The 20,083-nt window shown below is 48.1% G+C and overlaps 1 protein-coding gene across 4 annotated transcripts in view; it reads right to left on the bottom strand.

Annotated features, from left to right (window-relative positions):
• Nucleotides 1-1,215: 1,215 nt before the first annotated feature.
• KIAA0319L (KIAA0319 like) overlaps nucleotides 1,216-20,083 on the bottom strand; it is a 125,597-nt gene continuing 106,729 nt past the window's right edge. For all 4 annotated transcript variants that reach the window (XM_060140572.1, XM_060140574.1, XM_060140575.1 and 1 more), the window contains exons 16-21: nucleotides 18,925-19,084; nucleotides 13,266-13,408; nucleotides 12,293-12,415; nucleotides 11,471-11,561; nucleotides 8,807-8,898; nucleotides 1,216-2,491 (exon numbers count right to left, since the gene is read on the bottom strand). In XM_060140572.1, coding sequence (XP_059996555.1) covers nucleotides 2,304-2,491; nucleotides 8,807-8,898; nucleotides 11,471-11,561; nucleotides 12,293-12,415; nucleotides 13,266-13,408; nucleotides 18,925-19,084 — 797 coding nt within the window. In that variant the 3' untranslated portion in view covers nucleotides 1,216-2,303. The remainder of the gene's footprint in view (nucleotides 2,492-8,806; nucleotides 8,899-11,470; nucleotides 11,562-12,292; nucleotides 12,416-13,265; nucleotides 13,409-18,924; nucleotides 19,085-20,083) is intronic.

Below are 20,083 nucleotides of genomic sequence, written 5' to 3'. Positions count from 1 at the left end.
CTTTTATTCATCTGAGACTGAGATAAAAATATATCCTTCAATGAGCTGTGGCTGAGATAAGATATAGGAACGAGGCCCAAAGAACACAGAAGAAACCTACAAAGCCAGTAAGTTATCAAGTCCTGTAGCTCCTTCATGGATCCTTCAAAGTTCTTCCAATACACCAACCTCACTAAGTCCCGATCGCCTGCCCACCAGCTGCTCTGGGGCAGCCTGGCCTGCACACCCGAGAACACACGCGGCCCTAGCCCACAGCGCGCCCCGGGCACATTCAAGCTCCCACTCCTCTGAGCTTCCTGCACCCTCGCTCGGGACGGGTCAGCTGCTGCCTCCTATTCATGACACACTGAATGTGCACTTCTAGACCAGCGGTTCTCAAGAGTGTGGTCCCCAGACCAGCAGAAGAGCATCTCTGGGCACTTATCAGAAAGGCAAATTCTCGTGTTTCGTCACAGTCCTACTCAATCAGAAACACAGAGGTGGGGCCCAGCAACCCATTTTTAAAGGTGGTTTTGATCCAGACCACGCACAGGCTCTGCTGGGCCCGAGTTCTAATTCCGTCATTTACGGTGTGTGGACCGAGTTACTTACTTCTCGTATGCCTCGTTTCTGTTCCTGTAAAAACAGAACCAATACTGCCCACCCTCAGCTGCTTTTTGTGCACAGGGCCTTGGGGAAAGAATGAGTTCCACAGTCCTTCTCTCCCCTCCCTTTCCTGGGAGTCCAAGACCGAACAGCAGCACTCCTTGTATCCCACAAGCTCAGCAGGCTGTCCCTCCAACACTGCACAGTGTTCTGGGGGCCCGGGCCAAGCCCTACTGCTTTGGAGACCCCAAAGAGAAGGGCAGGGCCCATAAAGGCCAACCTGGGCACTGGGACATGCTGTATCCCCAGCTTGTCCACGGGGTAAGGGTAGGGGTGAGAGGGGGTGGTGGTGTTTGTGTGTGTATGCATCAATTTTGTGTTCACAGAAGGTCGAAGGAAGGATAGAAAACTCCCCTCCCTAAAAGCCACAAGGAGCAGCTGGCCAGCAGGGGCCAGGGCGGTGACTCCTCCATCAGCAGCCACTGAGGCAGGGTCCCAGCACCACACATGCTGATGCCAGGCCCATGATCTCCCTGCCGGAGGCCATCATGTCACAGGGACATACAGGTGCCTGGACCCGTGGTAGAGGCCAGCAATGGAGCACAAAGCGGCACACCCAGCAGGCACATGTACAATTAAATAGCATGTTTAATCATCTCACAACAGACTGTAGTGCAGTAGTATAAACTGTAAGTTTCTTTTTAAAAAGCCGCTCCCCCAAAGCTCCCATTCCTCAACACCCAGAAACCATGGCTGAGGAACCAGTGACAGGGCCGGAGGGATTCAGGAAGTCTCTGTTCCATGAAGCTGAAAGTCTTTCCAGGTCAAGGTTGCCTTATGAGTAGCCAAGAGCCCTAGGAGGAGCTGATGCACACACACTCACTCTAACACACACACACACACACACACACACACACACACGCAAGGGACACAGAGAGAAGACACTCGGACAGACGGACACAGAGGAGACCGCTGTGGGGCAGTCACACACGTGCACTCTCATGCCATAACATTCCAGTCTGTTTGTGGCTCTCTCCTCTGGGCACAGGGAGTGGTGGCCTGATCCCTGAAGCAGCCAGGGTGGTCAGGAGGAAGAGGGTGGCAGTCTGTTTCCGGCCTGGCTACTCTGACACAACAGTCCAGCAGCCAGAGGGGCCCCTCTGCGTTCCTGAAACAGCCAGCCCTCCCCTAGCCCAGCAGCAGCGGCGAGGAGGGGCACCACTTCCTCTGGGCCTAGCAAGAGGGCGCTCCGCCCCAAAGCCGAGAACAAAGAATATGCCTGCAGGCAGGCTTTTGGAGCCAGGGGGCTGGCGGTGCTTGTTTCTGTACCCAGGGGTGGAGGACACAGCCAGGCCTCGCTGTGCAGATGCCCCGGAAGCAGCAACCCTGCCAGCAAAGAGCTGGAGAGGAGGCCAGGAGCTGCCAGTGTCCATCCTCGGAGCAGAGGAGGGGTTCCAGAAAAGGAGGCCCTGAGGTGAGGAGGACCTACCAGACAGGTTTAAAGAGGAAACCTCTTCATTCACAGCTTCATTCAGGGGTTCCCGGAGAAGGTCTCTGGATTCAAGTACCAGCAGCTCTAGTTGAGGGTATTAGGGTGGAGTGACCAGCAGACGCTGGGAGAACAGCTGCCCTCAGACATGGGAGGTATGAGAACCAGCCTGGCAATGCCCTGCACCCTAGCACTGCCAACCCCTAACCTGAGGAGACAGACCAGGCGGCTACAAGATCTCCTCCCGTGGGCTCCTGGCCTTAAGCGGGGTCTGCCCGTTGGGCACGGAGCCGTTCTGACCATGCAGGAGTTTGCCCTTCTCTCGGTCTGGCCATGTGAAGATGGCGTCGTCACTGTCCAGCTCCGACTCCGAGTGCATCAGGCTGCTGCTCAGCACCGGGCCTTTGTGTCTGACGCCTGCAAGGGAGTCAAGGGACCCAGCGTCAGAAGCACAAATCTTCTCTTCCTTGAGCCACACCCTGCACCCTCCTCCCAGCCTGAACAGAAGCAGAGGGACAGGGCCAGTCATGGTCCCTCTCCTGAAAAGGAGGCTTCCCAAGTCCTCCCAGCCCTGGCTAGACGGGACAGTCCATCAGGGAAGCCTCAGAGAGCGACCGATCAGGTTCCAATGCGGATTCTTTATTTTCAGCATCTATTAGCTTTGGTTAGTGCCACCCAACGACATTCTCTTTTCTCTCTCTTTTAAATGTAGAATGTTTTATCTCCCTTTATGCAGAGGGTGGAGTTCTGTGGGGGGCAGGAAATACAAGGAACAAGAACTTAGGCTCTAGAGAATGAGTTTTGTCACTGTACCCTGGCTCAGTATGGATGTAAAGTGCCTGCCAGAGGTGCTGACACTGAGTGAGGACACAATTTCATTCTATGCAGACGTTTACCCTGGCTTCGCTGAGAGGGTACAAGGGGTGGGAGAGCAGGCATGTGGCCTGGAGAGGCCTCTGCTGCAGAGCCTGACTGAAGCGGGGACTGTCCCAAGCCGTCAGCTGGTCAGAACACACAAACGAGGACCCATAAGAAGCACCTGAGGTCAGAAAAGATGCCTGAGATTTTTTCTTTTTAATAAATTTATTTATTTCTTCATATTTATTTTTGGCTGTGCTGCGTCTTCGTTGCAGTGTACGGGCTTCCTCTAGTTGCGGTGGGCGGGGGCTACTCTTCGTTGCGGTGCGCGGGCCTCTTATTGCGGTGGCTTCTCTTGTTGTGGAGCACGGGCTCTAGGCGCGCAGGCTTCAGTAGTTGTGGCTCACAGGCTCAGTAGTTGTGGCACACAGGCTCAGTAGTTGTGGCACACTGGCTTAGTTGCTCCATGGAACTTGGATGTGGAATCTTCCCGGACCAGGGCTCGAACCCGTGTCCTCTGCACTGGCAGGCGGATTCTTACCCACTGTGCCACCAGGGAAGTCCCAAGATGCCTGAGATTCTATAAGTCACTGTAGTTTCCTTCACTATTCATCCTTATGGCTGCAGAGGCCAGACCATACCACAAGGTCTGGTAATAGTTTTAGGGCAGATCCCATCCAACAGCAAGATGGCTGCCCGCTGGCTGGTACAAATACTACTCCAGAGTAAGCAAAAGGTAGGCTGAGACAGCAGAACTAGAAGTGGGAATTGCCAACATCAAGAACCCAGCTTGGGGCTTCCCTCGTGGCGCAGTGGTTGGGAGTCCGCCTGCCGAGGCAGGGGACAGGGGTTCGTGCCCCGGTCCGGGAAGATCCCACATGCCACGGAGCGGCTGGGCCCGTGAGCCATGGCCACTGAGCCTGCGCGTCCAGAGCCTGTGCTCCGCAACGAAGAGTAGCCCTCGCTCACTGCAACCAGAGAAAAGCCTGCATGCAGCAACAAAGACACAACACAGCCCGAAATAAATAAATAATAAATAAATTAGTTAAAAAAAAAAAAGGTGACCAGTCAGGTGAGCTGTGTTTGAACCCTCATCCTCCAACAATCACTCTCCCTCCCCCTGGTCCCATCCAGGTCCCCAGTAAACACTGAAAGAAGGTCCTGGGATGATTCTCAGGCATTCTGCCCTTTCCTGGCCAGACATGACTTCAGGCTGTGAACGATGAGGGCATCTAGACTCTGACTGCACCTGTCACTCGGCAACCACAGCCCCACAGACCTTGCCCGTGTGCTGGTCATCTGCGCAGTGTGCTCTGGGGCCCAGCTTGTCCATCTCAGGGGCACGGTTCTGGGACATGACTGTGGGCAGCCACAACTCCCACTGATTCTCAGGACTGCAGAGCAGCAGGGCCAGAGAAGAACACCAGCTTCCCAGGCTTTTCCAATGTGGTAGGGGACAGTGGCAACATAAGAAGCGTCAAGACCAGGGGAGCGTCAACGTTCTCAAAACCTCTGTTTTGCCCCTATAGATGAAATATCCTTTGAGGGCTTTCTCCTCCAGCATCCAAGCACTTGAAGCTTCCCTTATTCCCTAAAGCCCTTCTGGGCCATAGGTGTGGAGGACAGGAGCTTAAGGGGGGACGTGTTGCTGGCTCCAAAGTACACAGCACTCACCCGGGCCCTCCTACCTCTAGCTCCCGCTCTGCTTGAAGAACTGAGTGGGATTCATCCACTAAGCAATACAAGCTAGGAAGCTGGTTATATCAGTGGGTGCTGAACACATACATCTCTGACTCAGCAATCCCGTTCCTAGGTCTACACCTAACAGAAATCCATACACATGTCCGCCAAAGGACATGGGCAAGAACGTTTACAGCAGCACTCCCCATCACAGCCCCAAATGGAAAGAGCTCAGCTGCCCATCAACAGTATACCTGACAAATAAATATATTCCTACGAGGGAAATTACACGGCAATGGGAACGGCCGAACGATTGCTCTACCTAACAACACGGATGGATGTCCTAAATGTAATGTTGAGGGACAGGCGCCAAGCCCAATGATTCCATTTATATAAACTACTCCAAGATATTAGAAGTAAATTGGGGGGAGGCAGGCAGTGACTGGGAAGAAGCACAAAGGGGGCGCTTCTGGGGGGCTGATTACATGGGTACATTCACTTATGAAATGTGCTTATGATTTTCTGTACACATTAGACTGAATCACAGAAAACTGCTATTTTTATAGGTCAAAAGTCAATTATCAGTAATCTTATATGGTTCAATCTAATAGACTTCAATAGAAAGTCTTGAAAAAAAGTCAACAGAACAGCAAAACCAAACCAAAGCAAAACCCACAACTGCTGAATGTAAACCACGTCTCCTGAGGGTGGGCACGTGTCCCACTCCGCCTGCTGGCCTTCGGCGCCAGCGGCTCCGAGCTCACTCGGGTGGGCGCACGCCACGTCCAGGTCCCCCTCCTCCCGGCGGCATCCACCTCGGCTCACTTCCGCACACGTCACGCTCCACTAAACTCACTCTTCTTCTGGCTGAACTTCAGTTCCACACCTTGTACAGTTTGGTCCTGAATCCCATTCTCCTCATCCTACTGGTGACTCCGCTCTGGGTTGCACCCACGAATCCACTGCAGAGCCCAGAACAAGAGCCGGGACTTCTGGTCTGGTCAGACCCACACCAGATGCAAGGCGACTCTCACCGCCTCCTCACGTGGACACTGTGCACAGAAGGGCCTGCCAACCCTCATCTAGTCTCATCTTGGTTACCTGGGAGCAGCTGGCCACCTGCAGCCCTCCCCACTCCCTCCCTTTCCCCACAAGTCTGCCTTCCCATCCTGCCGTCACCCACCCACCTGCCTCAGAAGAGGCATCTTAAGCCCTTTACCCACTCCTCCCTCCTCCCTGCCCAGGACCCTCCCCTCTGTCTTCTGCGTCTCTGCCTGCAAACGCGCTCCTGAACCCCGTCCACCCTGTCCTGAATCTCCACTTACTGTCGCTCAGCTTCTAAAAGGACTTTTAAGTATTTAGGGCCTCCATTTTCTCACCACCTACATACTTCCTAAATAAACTGCACTTTGACTTCTGCCATCTATCACTCACCATCTACTCCATTTTGTTAGGTGACCAGAAACTTCTCCAGTGTCATGACTGCCGTCATCACCAATTCTTACCCTTTTCTTCCGCAGCAGCAAGCACGCTGACTGCTCCCTGGTGACACCCCTCCTCCCTCACCTCAGCTCCTTAGCCCTGGACTCTTCTTTTGTCCCTCGACACTCTCCCCAGAAGGGATGTGATCTACTTTTGCGGAGCCGACCGTCACCAGCATACAGAAGATTCCTATCCAGTCCTGTTCTGCTGAGTTCAATTTAATTCGTCTCCTCTTACCCGAACTGCACCGACTGTCCTAATTCTGTCGTCAGGGCTATCAGTCTCTTGTCTCTCATGTCAGAAGGCAGCCTGGACCTTTCCTGTCCCTCCATCCCACTGACACCAAGCTGTCTGAGCCATCATCATCCCTCCTCGGACCGTTACAGAATCTCCTTGCTGGCCTCCACCTGTAATCTCGTCAACGAATGAAATGTTGTCACTAGACTAATTTTACCATGCCAGCATTTTCAAGATGTCACTTCTCATCACCATCAGAACAAATGCTTAACTCCTTAGGCTGATGTTCAAAACTCCCCATAATTTCACCCTCCAGCCTCATTTCCTCAACCCCACTCATAACTGTTCTAAACCAAACGATCCTCTCCAGCGCTGCTCTGCAGTCGTTTGCATCTAGGGTAATAAAAGCACCCAATCCACAGATGCTCGGGCGCCATCCTTTACTTCTCCTTCTCTCTCACCCCCCTTGGAAAACGTAGCATGAACTCAGCAAGCCTTCCCCCCAGATGGATCTGGAACCCGTCTGCCTCTCTCCATCTCATCATCTCTCCACCATAAGGGCATTCTATCTAATCTCCTCTCACCCACTTTTGCCTCTCCAATTCCTTCACATAGCAGCCACAGTTGTCTTTTTAAAATGTAAATCTAACTGCACCATGCACCTCCTTAAAAAAACTACCCATGGCTCCCCATTGCTCTTAGAAGGAACCCACAGCAAGGTCCCTGCTCACCTGTCCAGCCTTGTGCCACTCACCCCATGCTCACCATGTCTTCTTCAAATCCCCTCTGCTCATTCCAGCAGCTGGGCCATCACCAGCTTTGCCTGCAGTCCTATTTCCCAGAGTCTTCACGTGCCTTACTCTCCTTCTCGTCATCCCTTGGGTCTCAGCTTAAGTGTTATTCTTTATAAAGACTTCCATTATCACATTTTGTATATTTGGGAACTTGTTTGTTTAATGTCGGCCCGACATAAACTACACGAGAGCAACGTCTTTCTGTTTAGTTCACTGTAATATAACCAGTATCTGGCATAGGGCCTGGTACACAGTGGTATTAATCCATATTTACAGATGAATAAGGTACAGTCCCTACCTAGTAAGCGGACAATCAATAACATAACTGATATAATACAGTGAGAGAAATGCCAAAACAGACATGTGGGAGAAAGATAAGCACGACTTTAATTGGCAGGTTAAGGGAAGGACGAGAAAGTGCTTTCTGGACAGAAATATGAACCAACAAAATTGTTTTAGAAAAGAGAGATACCAGCAAGGAGGAGGATCTCAGAAAAGCACAGTGACGTAAGCTCACCAGGGCCATGTCTACCAGACCAAAAGTAAGTCGCGAATGACTTCAAGGAGGGGAAAAGCCTTGCCAGAGCAACATAAACACAACCTTGGCTACCCTGTGGACGGTGCTGTACAACGTTCTCCCCTCGAGGCCTCATCCTCAGTATCCTGTGTGCGCTCTGGCTGCGCTTCTGTGGTTCGCTAGGCCCCAGCCTCCAGGCACTGCCCCACAGCGTTCCCTAACCAAGCTGCCTGGGTGCTGACAGAGCCCAGGCTGCCTATGAGCATTTATTCTCTTCTCATATGTCTTCTCCCTCACTACAGTGAAAATCTGACGGCAGAGCCTACGGTTTAGAACTCTCTATAGTCCCCTTACAGCCTCTCCTAATACGAAGCTTTAAGCATGAGAGACGTTTAATAAATACTTTGTATAAAAATAGTTCTACTAGCAGAGTGTTTAGGAATAGCTCTATATAGAGTCCAGCTCCCCTAAAGAGATGAGGCCTATCCTGTGGCGTCCATGATGAATGGGAACCTCACCAATGACCTAGTCCAGACAAGGACGGAGGGCCTGCTACCCACCCTGGCCCTCCGAGCCCCATCACTGAAAGCCGTCTTAATGCTTGTGCAGCTGGAAATTCTTTGACAGATGAGCGCAGTGCACCTGGAGCCAGCAGGGGAGCTGCCCTCCACCTGCTCTAAGACAATGATGGAGGCTGGATCTACCTGACAAATACTGGAGAGAGGAAGATGGGAGAGGATGGCTGGCGGCAAGGAGGCCAGCTGGCAGATGCTGGCTTTGATCTCTCCGTGGCCTCACCTTGTCTGCCCAGAAAGGACAGACTGATCAGGAATAAGAGACCAAGGTCCCTGAGCCTGACTACAGGGACAGCTTGAAAAGCTGAACTCCAGGCAGGAACCCTGAGGGGAACGAGCAGGCAAAGGAAAGCAAGGGGCTGAGCCCCTCGGCACAGTCAAAGGACCACTAAGAAGTGAGCCCTGGAGTCCGAGCTTGTCCAGTAGGCAAAGCCGACCCTGAGCCCTCATCAGGGACGGGACAAGATGCTTTTCCAGCACAAAGAGCTGCCGACAAAAACACACTTAGGAGGGACTGTGATGGTGGCGGCTCTTCAGGGAGAGCGCACCAACCTAGACACCCCCGGTTCCCAGTTCCCGGGGCCACTACCTGCTCGGGAGGTTGGCTTCAACTCCAGGCTTTCCTGATCCGTGGCATCCAGGATCCTGTACTTGCTTTTCCTCTTAGGTTTTCCTTTTTGTCTGAAAAACACAATCCCCCGCTCAGGAAGAGGTTCTGTGTGAGGCGCAGGTAGCCCACCGCAGGGCGGCAGCCAGACTGCAGGCAGAGCCCTGCCTTGGGGGACGCTGCTTGATGGAAGGGGTGCTTCTCCTTGTTTCTCAGCTGGGAAAGGCAGCAACTGGGATTTGTTATTCAAATAGTCCTCACCGATTTGGGAAAAGGTAAAGGAAACATTATCATTTTATCATGGACTCACCACTCCACAGCGGCAATGAAGGAAGGACAGATGGGTTAAAAATGTAAATAAAATGACGATCCTATGCTGGAAGGGTATAGGGTGGAGGAAAGCATTAAACCAGCAAAACCTTGTTAATGGTGGTTGTCTTAGGCTGGTGGGAATTTTAAAAAATTCTTTTAATTTTCTAAGTTTTATTGTGAGATTATATTGCAGGTTGAATCTCAGTTCTGCCACTTATTAACTGTGTGTCCATGGAAAATGTCATTTTCCTGAGAAAAGGTTGTTATGCATATTAAAAAAGATATTACCTATAAAATGTATAAAATGTTATACACATTTTATACATTTTTGCTTGGTACACAGTAAACATAGAAATGATACTTATTATTAATAATTAAAAACATAATAAATGTTACCATTAAATATTATAAGACTAGATAGGAAGACTAAATGAAAAAACCTGAAAGACTTAATCATGACTAACCTAAGTCTACAATTACGTAAAAACATATACATATGTTTTTACATATCCCAAACTGAAAGGAAACATATCCCAAACTGATATGTTTTTACATATCCCAAACTGAAAGGAAACATATCCCAAACTGAAAGGAAGGCAAACAAATTAAGAACCCATGTGCTACAGCTACATGTAAAAGAATGAAATCAGAACACTCCCTAACACCATACACAAAAATAAACTCAAAATGGATTAAACACCTAAATGTAAGACCAGACACTACAAAACTCTTAGAGAAAAACATAGGAAGAACACTCTTGGACATAAATCACAGCAAGATCTTTTTTGACCCACCTCCCAAAGTAATGAAAATGAAAACAAAAATAAACAGATGGGACCTAATGAAACTTAAAAGCTTTTGCAAAGCAAAGGAAACCATAAACAAGACAAAAAGACAACCCTCAGAATGGGAGAAAATATTTGCAAATGGAGCAACGGACAAAGGATTAATCTCCAAAATACACAAACGGCTCATGCAGCTCAATATCAAAAAAGAAAACAAAAACAACCCAATCAAAAAAATGGGCAGAAGACCTAAATAGACATTTCTCCAAAGAAGACAGACATTTCTCCAAAGAGGCCAAGAAGCACATGAAAAGATGCTCAACATCACTAGTCATTAGAGAAATGCAAATCAAAACTACAATGAGGTATCACCTCACACCAGTCAGAATGGGCATCATCAGAAAATCTACAAACAACAAATTCTGGAGAGGGTGTGGAGAAAGGGATCCTTCTTGCACTGTTGGTGGGAATGTAAATTGATACAGCTACTATGGAAAACAGTATGGAGGTTCCTTAAAAAACTAAAAATAGAATTACCATACAACCCAGCAATCCCACTACTGGGCATATACCCTGAGAAAACCATAATTCAAAAAGACACAGGCATTCCAATGTTCATTGCAGCTCTATTTACAATAGCCAGGTCATGGAAGCAACCTAAATGTCCAACGACAGATGAATGGATAAAGAAGATGTGGCACATATATACAATGGAATATTACTCAGCCATAAAAAGGAACCAAACTGGGTCATTTGTAGAGATGTGGATGGACCTAGAGACTGTCATACAGAGTGAGGTAAGTCAGAAAGAGAAAAACAAATATCGTATATTAACGCACATATGTGGAATTTAGAAAAATGGTACAGATGAACCTGTTTGCAAGGCAGAAATAGAGACACAGACGTAGAGAACAAACATATGGACACCAAGGGGGGAAAGGGGTGGTGGGATGAATTGGGAGATTGGGATCGACATATATACACTAATATGTATAAAACAGATAACTAATGAGAACCTGCTGTACAGCACAGGGAACTTTACTTAATGCTCTGTGGTGACCTAAACAGGAAGGAAATCCAGAAAAGAGGGGGTATATGTATTCATAAAGCTGATTCACTTCGCTGTACAGCAGAAACTAACACAACAATGTAAAGCAACTATACCCCAATTTAAAAAAAAAAGAACCCCCGTGCTAAGGTGGTGAGGCTGAGGTGTGGAGTATTAAAGGCCACACACCCTAGAGATAAGAGCCAGGTCCACACCCCAGGCCCTCCCACTCCCACTCCAGCCACAGCCACGTTTTCCAGGTGGCAAATCACTGCAGTGACAGCCACTCAGCCTACAGGAGTGTGCTTCTGCCCTCAGGAGTGTCAGAGGTAAGGAGAACTTTTCTGTGCATGCCGTGGGTGGGCCATGGCATGTAACAGCGATGGGAAGGGAAGAAACCCAGGACTCAGCGCCCTCAATACAGAAGGTGCCAGATACCTCTCTAATGAATAAATATGTAATTAGAAGCACGAACAAATTTCCAGGGAAAGTCCATCTTACCTCTTACAACAACAGATTACAGTCCAGGAGAGGATTCCCAAGGCAACAACAATGACAAAGGAAGCAATGATAACATATAACACGCTCCACTCTGCCAAGAGAAACAAAATATTAAGGGCAGTGAAAAAAGAGGCTAGAAGGGAGGTCTGGGCTGCCCACCTTGGGTAGGAGATGGCTTCGCTCTGTAAACAAGAAGGCCCCTCGGGCTGCCCAGGGAAGGTGAGACCTTGGAGTTAAAGGCAGCTGAAACTTTAAACCTTATGAATTGCCCCTGTTTTCTAGCTGGTGCTCTGAGATCCTGGGGAAGTGGGGCAGGCTGTAAGGAGCTTTAACAGAGGGAAAGCGGGGAATGGAAACCTACGGGCTTCCCTGGGGCCAGAGTACACAGGCACTCCAAAAAGACAGGAGGCCTTGCGGCTCGTCTAATTTAGGCTGCATTTTGTAGTTGGTCTGATTTAAGCTTGTTTCTTCTTAAACAACTACTTCAGGGGAGTTCCCTGGCAGTCCAGTGGTTAGGACTCGGCGCTTTCACTGCCAGGGCCCAGGTTCAATCCATGGTCGGGGAACTAAGCAACTAAGATCCCGCAAGCTGTGCTGGGAGGCCAAACAAAAACAAAACCAAAAACAAAAAACTGCTTCAGAGCTTTCCTCTAACCTTGAGCAAGTGTGGAGGAAGGAAGTAAACGTCCTCTGCAAACAGAAAATACACAAAGTTCTTCTCCTCGTTGCTCATCTGCCTTGGAAACACCAACACCCACCCACTCAACTCAGAGCCATACTCGACGCCAAACCAGCTGGCACAGTTCCAAGCAGAAAACTCACCACAGTTGCTATCTGCATCCCTCAGCTGCACCTTGATGAAATTCTCCATCCAAAAGGGGTCACAGATACAGCGTTTGGTGAATGAATCACAGCGGCCATGGTCAGAACAGTTCAACTGGCACGCTGAAAGCAGCAGGAAAGGGAAAAAAGTCAAGGGGCGTCAGAGCCGGGGGGTGACCAAATTCCAGTGCCCATGAAGATACGAAGGGATCCCCTGCTCAATGGCCTGTGACGACATTTCCTGGAGACCTGCCCCAAGAACCTTTATAGCTGGACACAGTGCCCATTATTATCATCATGGATAAAACTGGAGCAGTTAGAAAGGCTCCAGACTGTTTTTACTTGCTGTTTCTCCATATCAGCAGTTCTTAATCTTTCATGTCCCACAGACCCCCTTCTCTGAATAACTGCCGAAATAAAACACATAGTATTACAAAGGAAGGCAATTATACTATACATGTTTTTGAAGTATTTAAGAATACAGAACTTTAAAATAATATGTGCGTCTTTATTAAAATATTAAGTAACAAGATCTAGAAGTGTGTCTAACAACTGTCATAATTTTGAAGTGGTGATGAGTAAAAATGCTATTTCATTATGTAGTATGATACAAAATTATCTGAGATTTCTATTGCCTTAAAGTCACATGTTCTGTTAATACTAACTGTAGTTTCTTGCCTACCTTCATGATTGAGGAAAACAATAAATTTCAGTTAGAGGTTCGTGAAAATAAAGATGTAATTTTTTTCCCATTCAAACTCACAGCCCCTCTGAATGCTATCTCAGGGGCCCATGGAAGGTTAAGAAGCTCTGCAATGAGTGGAGACTCTTTCAAGAAAAAATGGTAGTTGAGGAAAGTGATTATCTCCTTGTTCCCAGAGAAGAGGAAATGAAGCCCAAGGACAGCAGGGACTGACAGGTGAGCTGTGGACACTGGGTGGACTCTCATTCCCAACTTCCCAGAATTACTCACTGACAGTATTGATTTCCAGGGCTCTGAATATCAGAAAGTCTGCCTTTTGCTTCCGCAGCTCACTCTTGAGCATCACTGCCACCTCATGGCCTTTGAAGATCTGGTGAGGAGGCTCATTTTGAACAAAAAATACCATCTTGGTGCTGCAGAGACATGGAACAGTATGAACGAGCTGAAGCTGTCAACATGATAGCAGCAGCTATCATTTGCTAAGTACCTTCTGTTTGTGCCAGGCCCTGTGCTAAGTGTTATACACATTCACTCACAGGAAGCCCGTGAGAAAGGGGTTATCAGCATCATCTCCATTTTACAGAGGACAACACTGGGGCTCAGAGGGGTTAAGTAACTTGCCCAAGGTCACACAGTTAATTATGGCAGAGCCAGATCCCAACTGATATGTCTGACTCTAAAGCCTATGCTTTTAGAAAAGGCCTAAGCTGCCCCAACTAACAAGAAGACCTATTCCAAAAGCTAACTGGAGGCCAGAAAAATGGGGATTTGGTTATGGGTACATCCCCGCTGTCAGCCTTTTTTTTTTTTTTTTTTTTTTTTTTTTGCAATACTTGAGCCCCTCACTGCCGTGGCCCCTCCCGCCGCGGAGCAACCGGCTCCGGACGCGCAGGCTCAGTGGCCATGGCTCACGGGCGCAGCCGCTCCACGGCACGGGGGATCCTCCCGGACCGGGGCACGAACCCGCGTCCCCCGCATCGGCAGGCGGACCCTCAACCACTGTGCCACCAGGGAAGCCCTGTCAGCCTTTTAACAGCTAAGAGTGTGGTGCTGTTGGGTTTGTGCCTGGGTTATCTATGAGACAAACCATAGTGCTTTGTAAAATATAAATTGTTGGACAGCATCAAAGCATTATCCGTAGGTCAAAACATAGCCAAAATGATCATTACTATGACAGCAACAATAAAGACCCCACACAATGGTGTGGCCAGTGCAAGATTACGTTATTCTAGGCCCAGAATCTCTTTGTTTTCTGACCGCCAACTTCTGGCCAAGGTAGACCATGTCTGAACTCACTTCTGGGTGGCACAAAATCTGTTCTCTCTGCCTTGGCCTCCATTTTTGGCAGCCTGCTTCGTGACTCCGTGTTAGTCTCACAAACTGAACTTTCCCGATCAGTGGGTCACGTTGGGTTTATAGGTGAGCCCCAGGTATTGATCCCCACAGTACACAGGGTGGCTGGGTGGGACCTGGGTATCCCAGAGGCCCTGGACCAGCTGCTTCCAGTATAACTGTCTATTTATCCCCAAGTGCCATATAAACAGCATCATTTTCTCTGGGTGACCTGACATGAAAGTTTGGGAAGTCCTGTCCTAAAAGCCTTTTCAATGCTTGCTGCATAGTGAGGCTAACGATGGGGTATTATAAACTCCAGAATCAAGAAACAAACCTCTTCCATAAAAAGATTTGTGGTCATTTCTCATACATATACTACTATATATAAAATAGATAACTAATGAGAACCTACTATATAGCACAGGGAACTCTACTCACTGTTCTGTGGTGACCTAAATGGGAAGGAAATCCAAAAAAGAGTGGATATATGTATAACTGCTTCACTTTGCTGTATAGCAGAAACTAACACAACATTGTAAAGCAACTATACTTCAATAAAAATTAATTTAAAGAAATCTGTGGTCATTTCTCATATTTTCTCCTAGTTACCTAATTCATGCTTACAGGTTTCAATTTCTGTCTATATACAAATAACCCTCAAATCTTTGTCTCCTCTCCCTATGTCCCTCCTGAGTGACCAAATCTGTATCTGCAAATGCTTGCTAGAATATCTATACCAGATCATCCACAGGCATCTCAAATCCAACATGTTCCAAAATAAACTTATAATAATCACTAACTCATTACGTGTTAGAGACTACACAAACATTATCTTATGTAATCTTCAACACCCCTATAACATGGGTGCTAGCATTTTTATAAGTGAAGAACGGGTTCGGAGAGGTGCAATAATCTGCCCACTGTCGCAAAGCTGCCACTAACAGAGCAGGGCTCAGAAGCCAGGACTGCCTGGTGTGAGGCCCATGCTCTTTCCCATTGTAATACACTATCTCCCTGCAATCACATCCTCCTCCCGAATTCCTCAGCTAAGCCAATCTAGGCCAAGCCAGAAACCCAGAGTCACTGTGATGCGTCTCTCTTCCTCGTGTCCCAGAGGCAGTGACGGCAAGTATGCAAGCAAACCCTTCCGCAATGCTCTTACCCGCACTCTCGCTAATGTCTTCCACTGCTTTGTCCCAGCCAATTCCCACCAGTTTGATGGATCCCAGCAGCCACCTTCCCTTTTCCTATTCCCAGGCTGCTGAGCAGAGGTTAAAAAGAAAGTCCTAATCATCATGCTGTCTCTGACCCACTGAACCCTGACTGCATATTAGATTCACCTGGGGAGTTTTAAAATTTTAGGTGCCCAGACCTCACTCCAGACCAAATGAATCATAATCATAATCATAATCATGTGGGGGTGAGGCTTGGGTAATGGTATGTTCATAAAAGCTCCAGGTGACACTATTATGCAGCTGGAGTTGGGAATCGCTGCTCTCACCTCATGTCTCTAACCTTGGTTGAGACTCCAATATTGCTCAAAGCCAGCATCCTTTCCTGGAGCTGCTGTTCTCAACCTTTACCACTTTCCTCAGACTGCCCACCTCATTCTCACCTTCTCAAAGCAGATGGCCTTGCCTCCAGTTTCAGAGAAAAAACAGGACATTGGTACCAATACTCTCAAATTTCATCCTTCTCTACTTCTAAATTCACCCATAATAGCACATCTTCCCTCCTTTCCTCCTGCCTCCAGGGAAAGTGGTCTCCTGCTCTGCCCACAGCCAGCACCCCAGACCTACCTCCATTTATAACCCGCCTCCCCAATCTCCACCATCTACCTTTCCTCTGCACCTTCCCCTCAGTCTATAAAAATGTTCAAGTATTTCCTATCTTTAAAAGGTGTTCTTCTGAGCTTGTCTCCCATACTGTTTTCAACACCAGCCTCTTCAAAGAGGCATTATACTTACCATCTCTGTATCCTCAAACTATGAAAAAAATTTTCTCCCAGCATCTAAGTAAAATGATCTCACTATAGTTCTGATGATCTTACTAATTACAAACCCAAAAGCCTGTTTTGCGTGCTCACCACACCTGTCTCTATAGCACCTGAATCCTTTGGCAGCGCCCCTTACTGCCAGCTTGTCCCTTAACTTCCAGCAGACAGCTCCCACCTGGTTTTCCTCCCATCTCTCTGACGGCTGTTTCTTAGTTTCCTTTGCTGGCCCTTCTTTCCTTGCCTCCCCCTTAAATATTGATGTTCTCCAGAGCTCTCTCCTCAACCCTCTTGACACTCTCCCAGTGCGACTTATCCGTCCTCATGGCCTTAAAGCCCGCCTGTATGTAGTGACTCCCTATCTCAGCCCTTCCCTTCCACCTCAAGTTCCAGCCTATATGTGCTACTACCTGTCCCTATGTAACCCATAAGATATGCCAAATTCAACAGTCAGAACTGAACTCATTATCTTTTCTTTGAAACTGGATTCCTAATCTCAGTTAATGGCATTCACCATCTATCTAGGCATCCAAGCAAAAATCCTCATACTTGATGGCTCACTCACCTTCATTCCCCAAAGGTCACCGAGTCCTACTGATTTACCTCTGAATTTCTTTTAATTTCCTCTTCTCTTCTGCCATTTCCACCGCCACTACCTCAATTCAGGTGTTATCACCTTTTTTACTAGACTAGTCCAAAAGCATCCTGATTGGTCTCCCAGCCTTTGGTCTCTCCCTACTGTTTTTTTTTTTTTTGGCTGAGCCGTGCAGCCTGTGGGATCTTAGTTCCCCTCTGTGTGCCATGCGGGATCTTAGTTCCCAAGACCAGGGACTGAACCTGCACTCCCTACAGTGGAAGCGCGGTGTCTTAACAAATGGACTGCAAGGGATGTCCTGATCTCTCCCTATTTTAGTCTAGCCTCCACACTACCGATCTCCCTAAGGAAAAGAAAAAATCTAATATCCTTGCTTCAAAAACAAAACAAAACAAAAAATTCACACATATAAAACCAACTAACTTGAGTCCTCCTATCCGAAGTATTAACACTAAACTGCTTGGCTTGCTTATGACTGTTCTCTACAGAACAGTCTACAGAGCCAGCCTTATTGTCCCCCATATCCTAGGGCCCGGTAAATGCTCTGAACCCAAGGACTTCTTCCAGAGGAAATTCCGTACTTTCATACCACAGGACCATTGCTCATGCTGTTCCCCTATTCTGAATTTCCTCCTAGTCCTTCTATGCTTCATCAGGGCAAGTTTTACTTCTGGAAAATCTTTGGACTACCTCAACCCTCCTGGAAGAATTAATCGCCCTTGCCTGTGTCTCCATGATTGTGTTACCTGAAAACTGGGTTCTCTACGTGGTGTTGAGCCAAAAGACACAACCAAGTCAAAAACGAGGAGAAGGAAGACTTTTATCACTTGTGGCAAGTAAGGAGAACACCGGGATCTTTCCCAAAGCAGTGTCTCCGCGAGCAGCAAAACTGCGGAAGCTTTAAGCTTAGGGTACGTGCATATTCGTGAAGGGGCTTGAGCAGAGGAGAATTCAGCATAGAATTGGGACAAAAGTCAACAGAGTCCAAGCTTTAGCTGAGGGTCATGAGGGTCAGAAAAGGTCGATATCATCATTCCTTAGGTTCCAGTTGATCTGGTTGTCAAGTACTTCAGGCTACCTTTACCACTGGAACAGAACTGGGAGTCTTTACAACTGATTTACTATTTTTGCTATTGTTACTTCTCTTGCCTGAAAAGAGTCATTTGCTCCTGCATTCCTTTTTGCTTTTTGTTTTGTTTTGGCCACACCATGCGGCTTGTGGGACCTCAGTTCCCCGACCAGGGATTGAACCCAGGCCAAGGCAGTGAAAGCCTGGAATCCTAACCACTAAGCCACCAGGGAACTCCCTGTTCCTGACTTCTTTTTTTCCCCTTAAGATCATTCATTACCGAGACCTGTTCAAGGGCAAGTACTGTGGCCAGGCTTAGATCACAAAATGGCTTAGGCCAAAAATGGCTTTGCTTAGGTCAAGAAAGCCATGCCTGGTTCTCTTTCTCTGAGGACCCCCTACACTATCTGCTCACAATAGCACTTATTCTGTCAAATCCACCCTGTACTGATGCTATATGTTAACTTGATTATCTCCCCTACTAGACTATGGTCTTCAAACATCAGGCCTCTTCTGACCTTGCACCCTGCTGCAGTGTCTAGTACAGAGCCCATTACCTGTACTAGAAGAGTACATTTCTTCTTCATTAAAAAAATGAACACTGGGCTTCCCTGGTGGCGCAGTGGTTGAGAGTCCACCTGCCGATGCAGGGGACACGGGTTCGTGCCCCGGTCCGGGAAGATCCCACATGCCGCGGAGCGGCTGGGCCCGTGAGCCATGGCCGCTGAGCCTGCGCGTCCGGAGCCTGTGCTCCGCAACAGGAGAGGCCACAACAGTGAGAGCCCGTGTACCGCAAAAAAAAAAATGAACACCATGAGTGGTTCCTGGTCAGAGAGCCCACCCTTCTCTACCTACCCACACTATTTCTCAGCTCAGTGAAGAAGCCCAGGGGACCCCCTGGTCTTTCCTTTTCTCCCCCCATTCATTGCCCAGCTACCTCTGCTCCGTGTACGGCTGAATCTTTTGCACAATGATGTCGGAATCCAGCACCCCCAGGAGGACCCCAATCTGGCGGATGAACATCCCCTTCAGCCTCTCAGTTAGCTGACTGACGTTGACATCCAAGATGATCTCCACCAGGTTGTTTTTCCTGGGATCTGGAAAGCATGTGGATCAGTCATGGCTTTAGAAGTAGGAGCGTTAACATAGACCTGCCACTGTGCGTGTGCTTTGGCCCAGGAGAGAATGTGGTGAGAGCATTCAGAAATGCAACTGCCCTCCTTCAAAATAGAAAGGCACAATAGTGAATTCCCCATTGCTTTGTCCTGGTCCCCAGCAATCTGGGGCTGGCTTGGAGAGCTTCAGAAGCACTCCTGGTCTCTACACCAACCTGGCAATTACCACACATGTGCTGGGGACCAGGCCGAAGTGATGGGGTTTAGTGAAGGAAGTGGGGAACAGAGAAACACTTGAAGGTTTGTTTTAGAAGTCTCTGCCCAGTTGGCTTTGCTGAACTCTCCAGGCCAAGTGGCAGGTAGCTAGCGATCTCTCCTGATCCCATCTGATTTTCAGTAACTTGCTGTTCTTTGTTTACAACAATGGGAGGGAAATTTTCCATCTCAACAATCTTATGGGAGTGCATCTGCCCTACAGTGTTGAAAACCATAAACACAAAGGAAATACAGGCAGCCAAGAAACAAGGATTTCCTTAAAACAACATCACAGCCGGACGATGTTTTTACAACTCTAGAACTCTAAGACCACTGTGCTTTACGCTTTTGATTATGTCCTAAAGACTATTCTACGCTTGCCAAGTTAAGAGTGACTATTCAGAATACCTATTCACATACTTGGATGCACCACTTGCCTGTCCTGATGTCTAATTTATATAATTAGTAGACTATCTGTGATCTGATTTTAAACACAGAAGAGACTTTATAGTGTCTTGGCTGTTGTCCTTCAGAGGTAGGACAAGGACTGGAAGACCTGCCAAGATCCCTTCCCGTCTAAGACATCTGTACATTAGCTTGGCCTAGATAATAAAGAGTAGGTTTAAAGTTAATAGCTTCTCATCAGTTGTTCAGGAGTTTATAAAGCTCTACCCCACCCTGTACTCACTGCCTCCCTATTACCAAATTAGCCTTGATACAAAACAA

The sequence above is a fragment of the Lagenorhynchus albirostris genome, chromosome 2, assembly GCF_949774975.1.
Source record: "Lagenorhynchus albirostris chromosome 2, mLagAlb1.1, whole genome shotgun sequence".
In the NCBI taxonomy this organism is placed as follows: domain Eukaryota; kingdom Metazoa; phylum Chordata; class Mammalia; order Artiodactyla; family Delphinidae; genus Lagenorhynchus; species Lagenorhynchus albirostris.
Note: the sequence above shows the minus strand (reverse complement) of the source record. Positions and strands in the feature narration are given on the sequence as shown.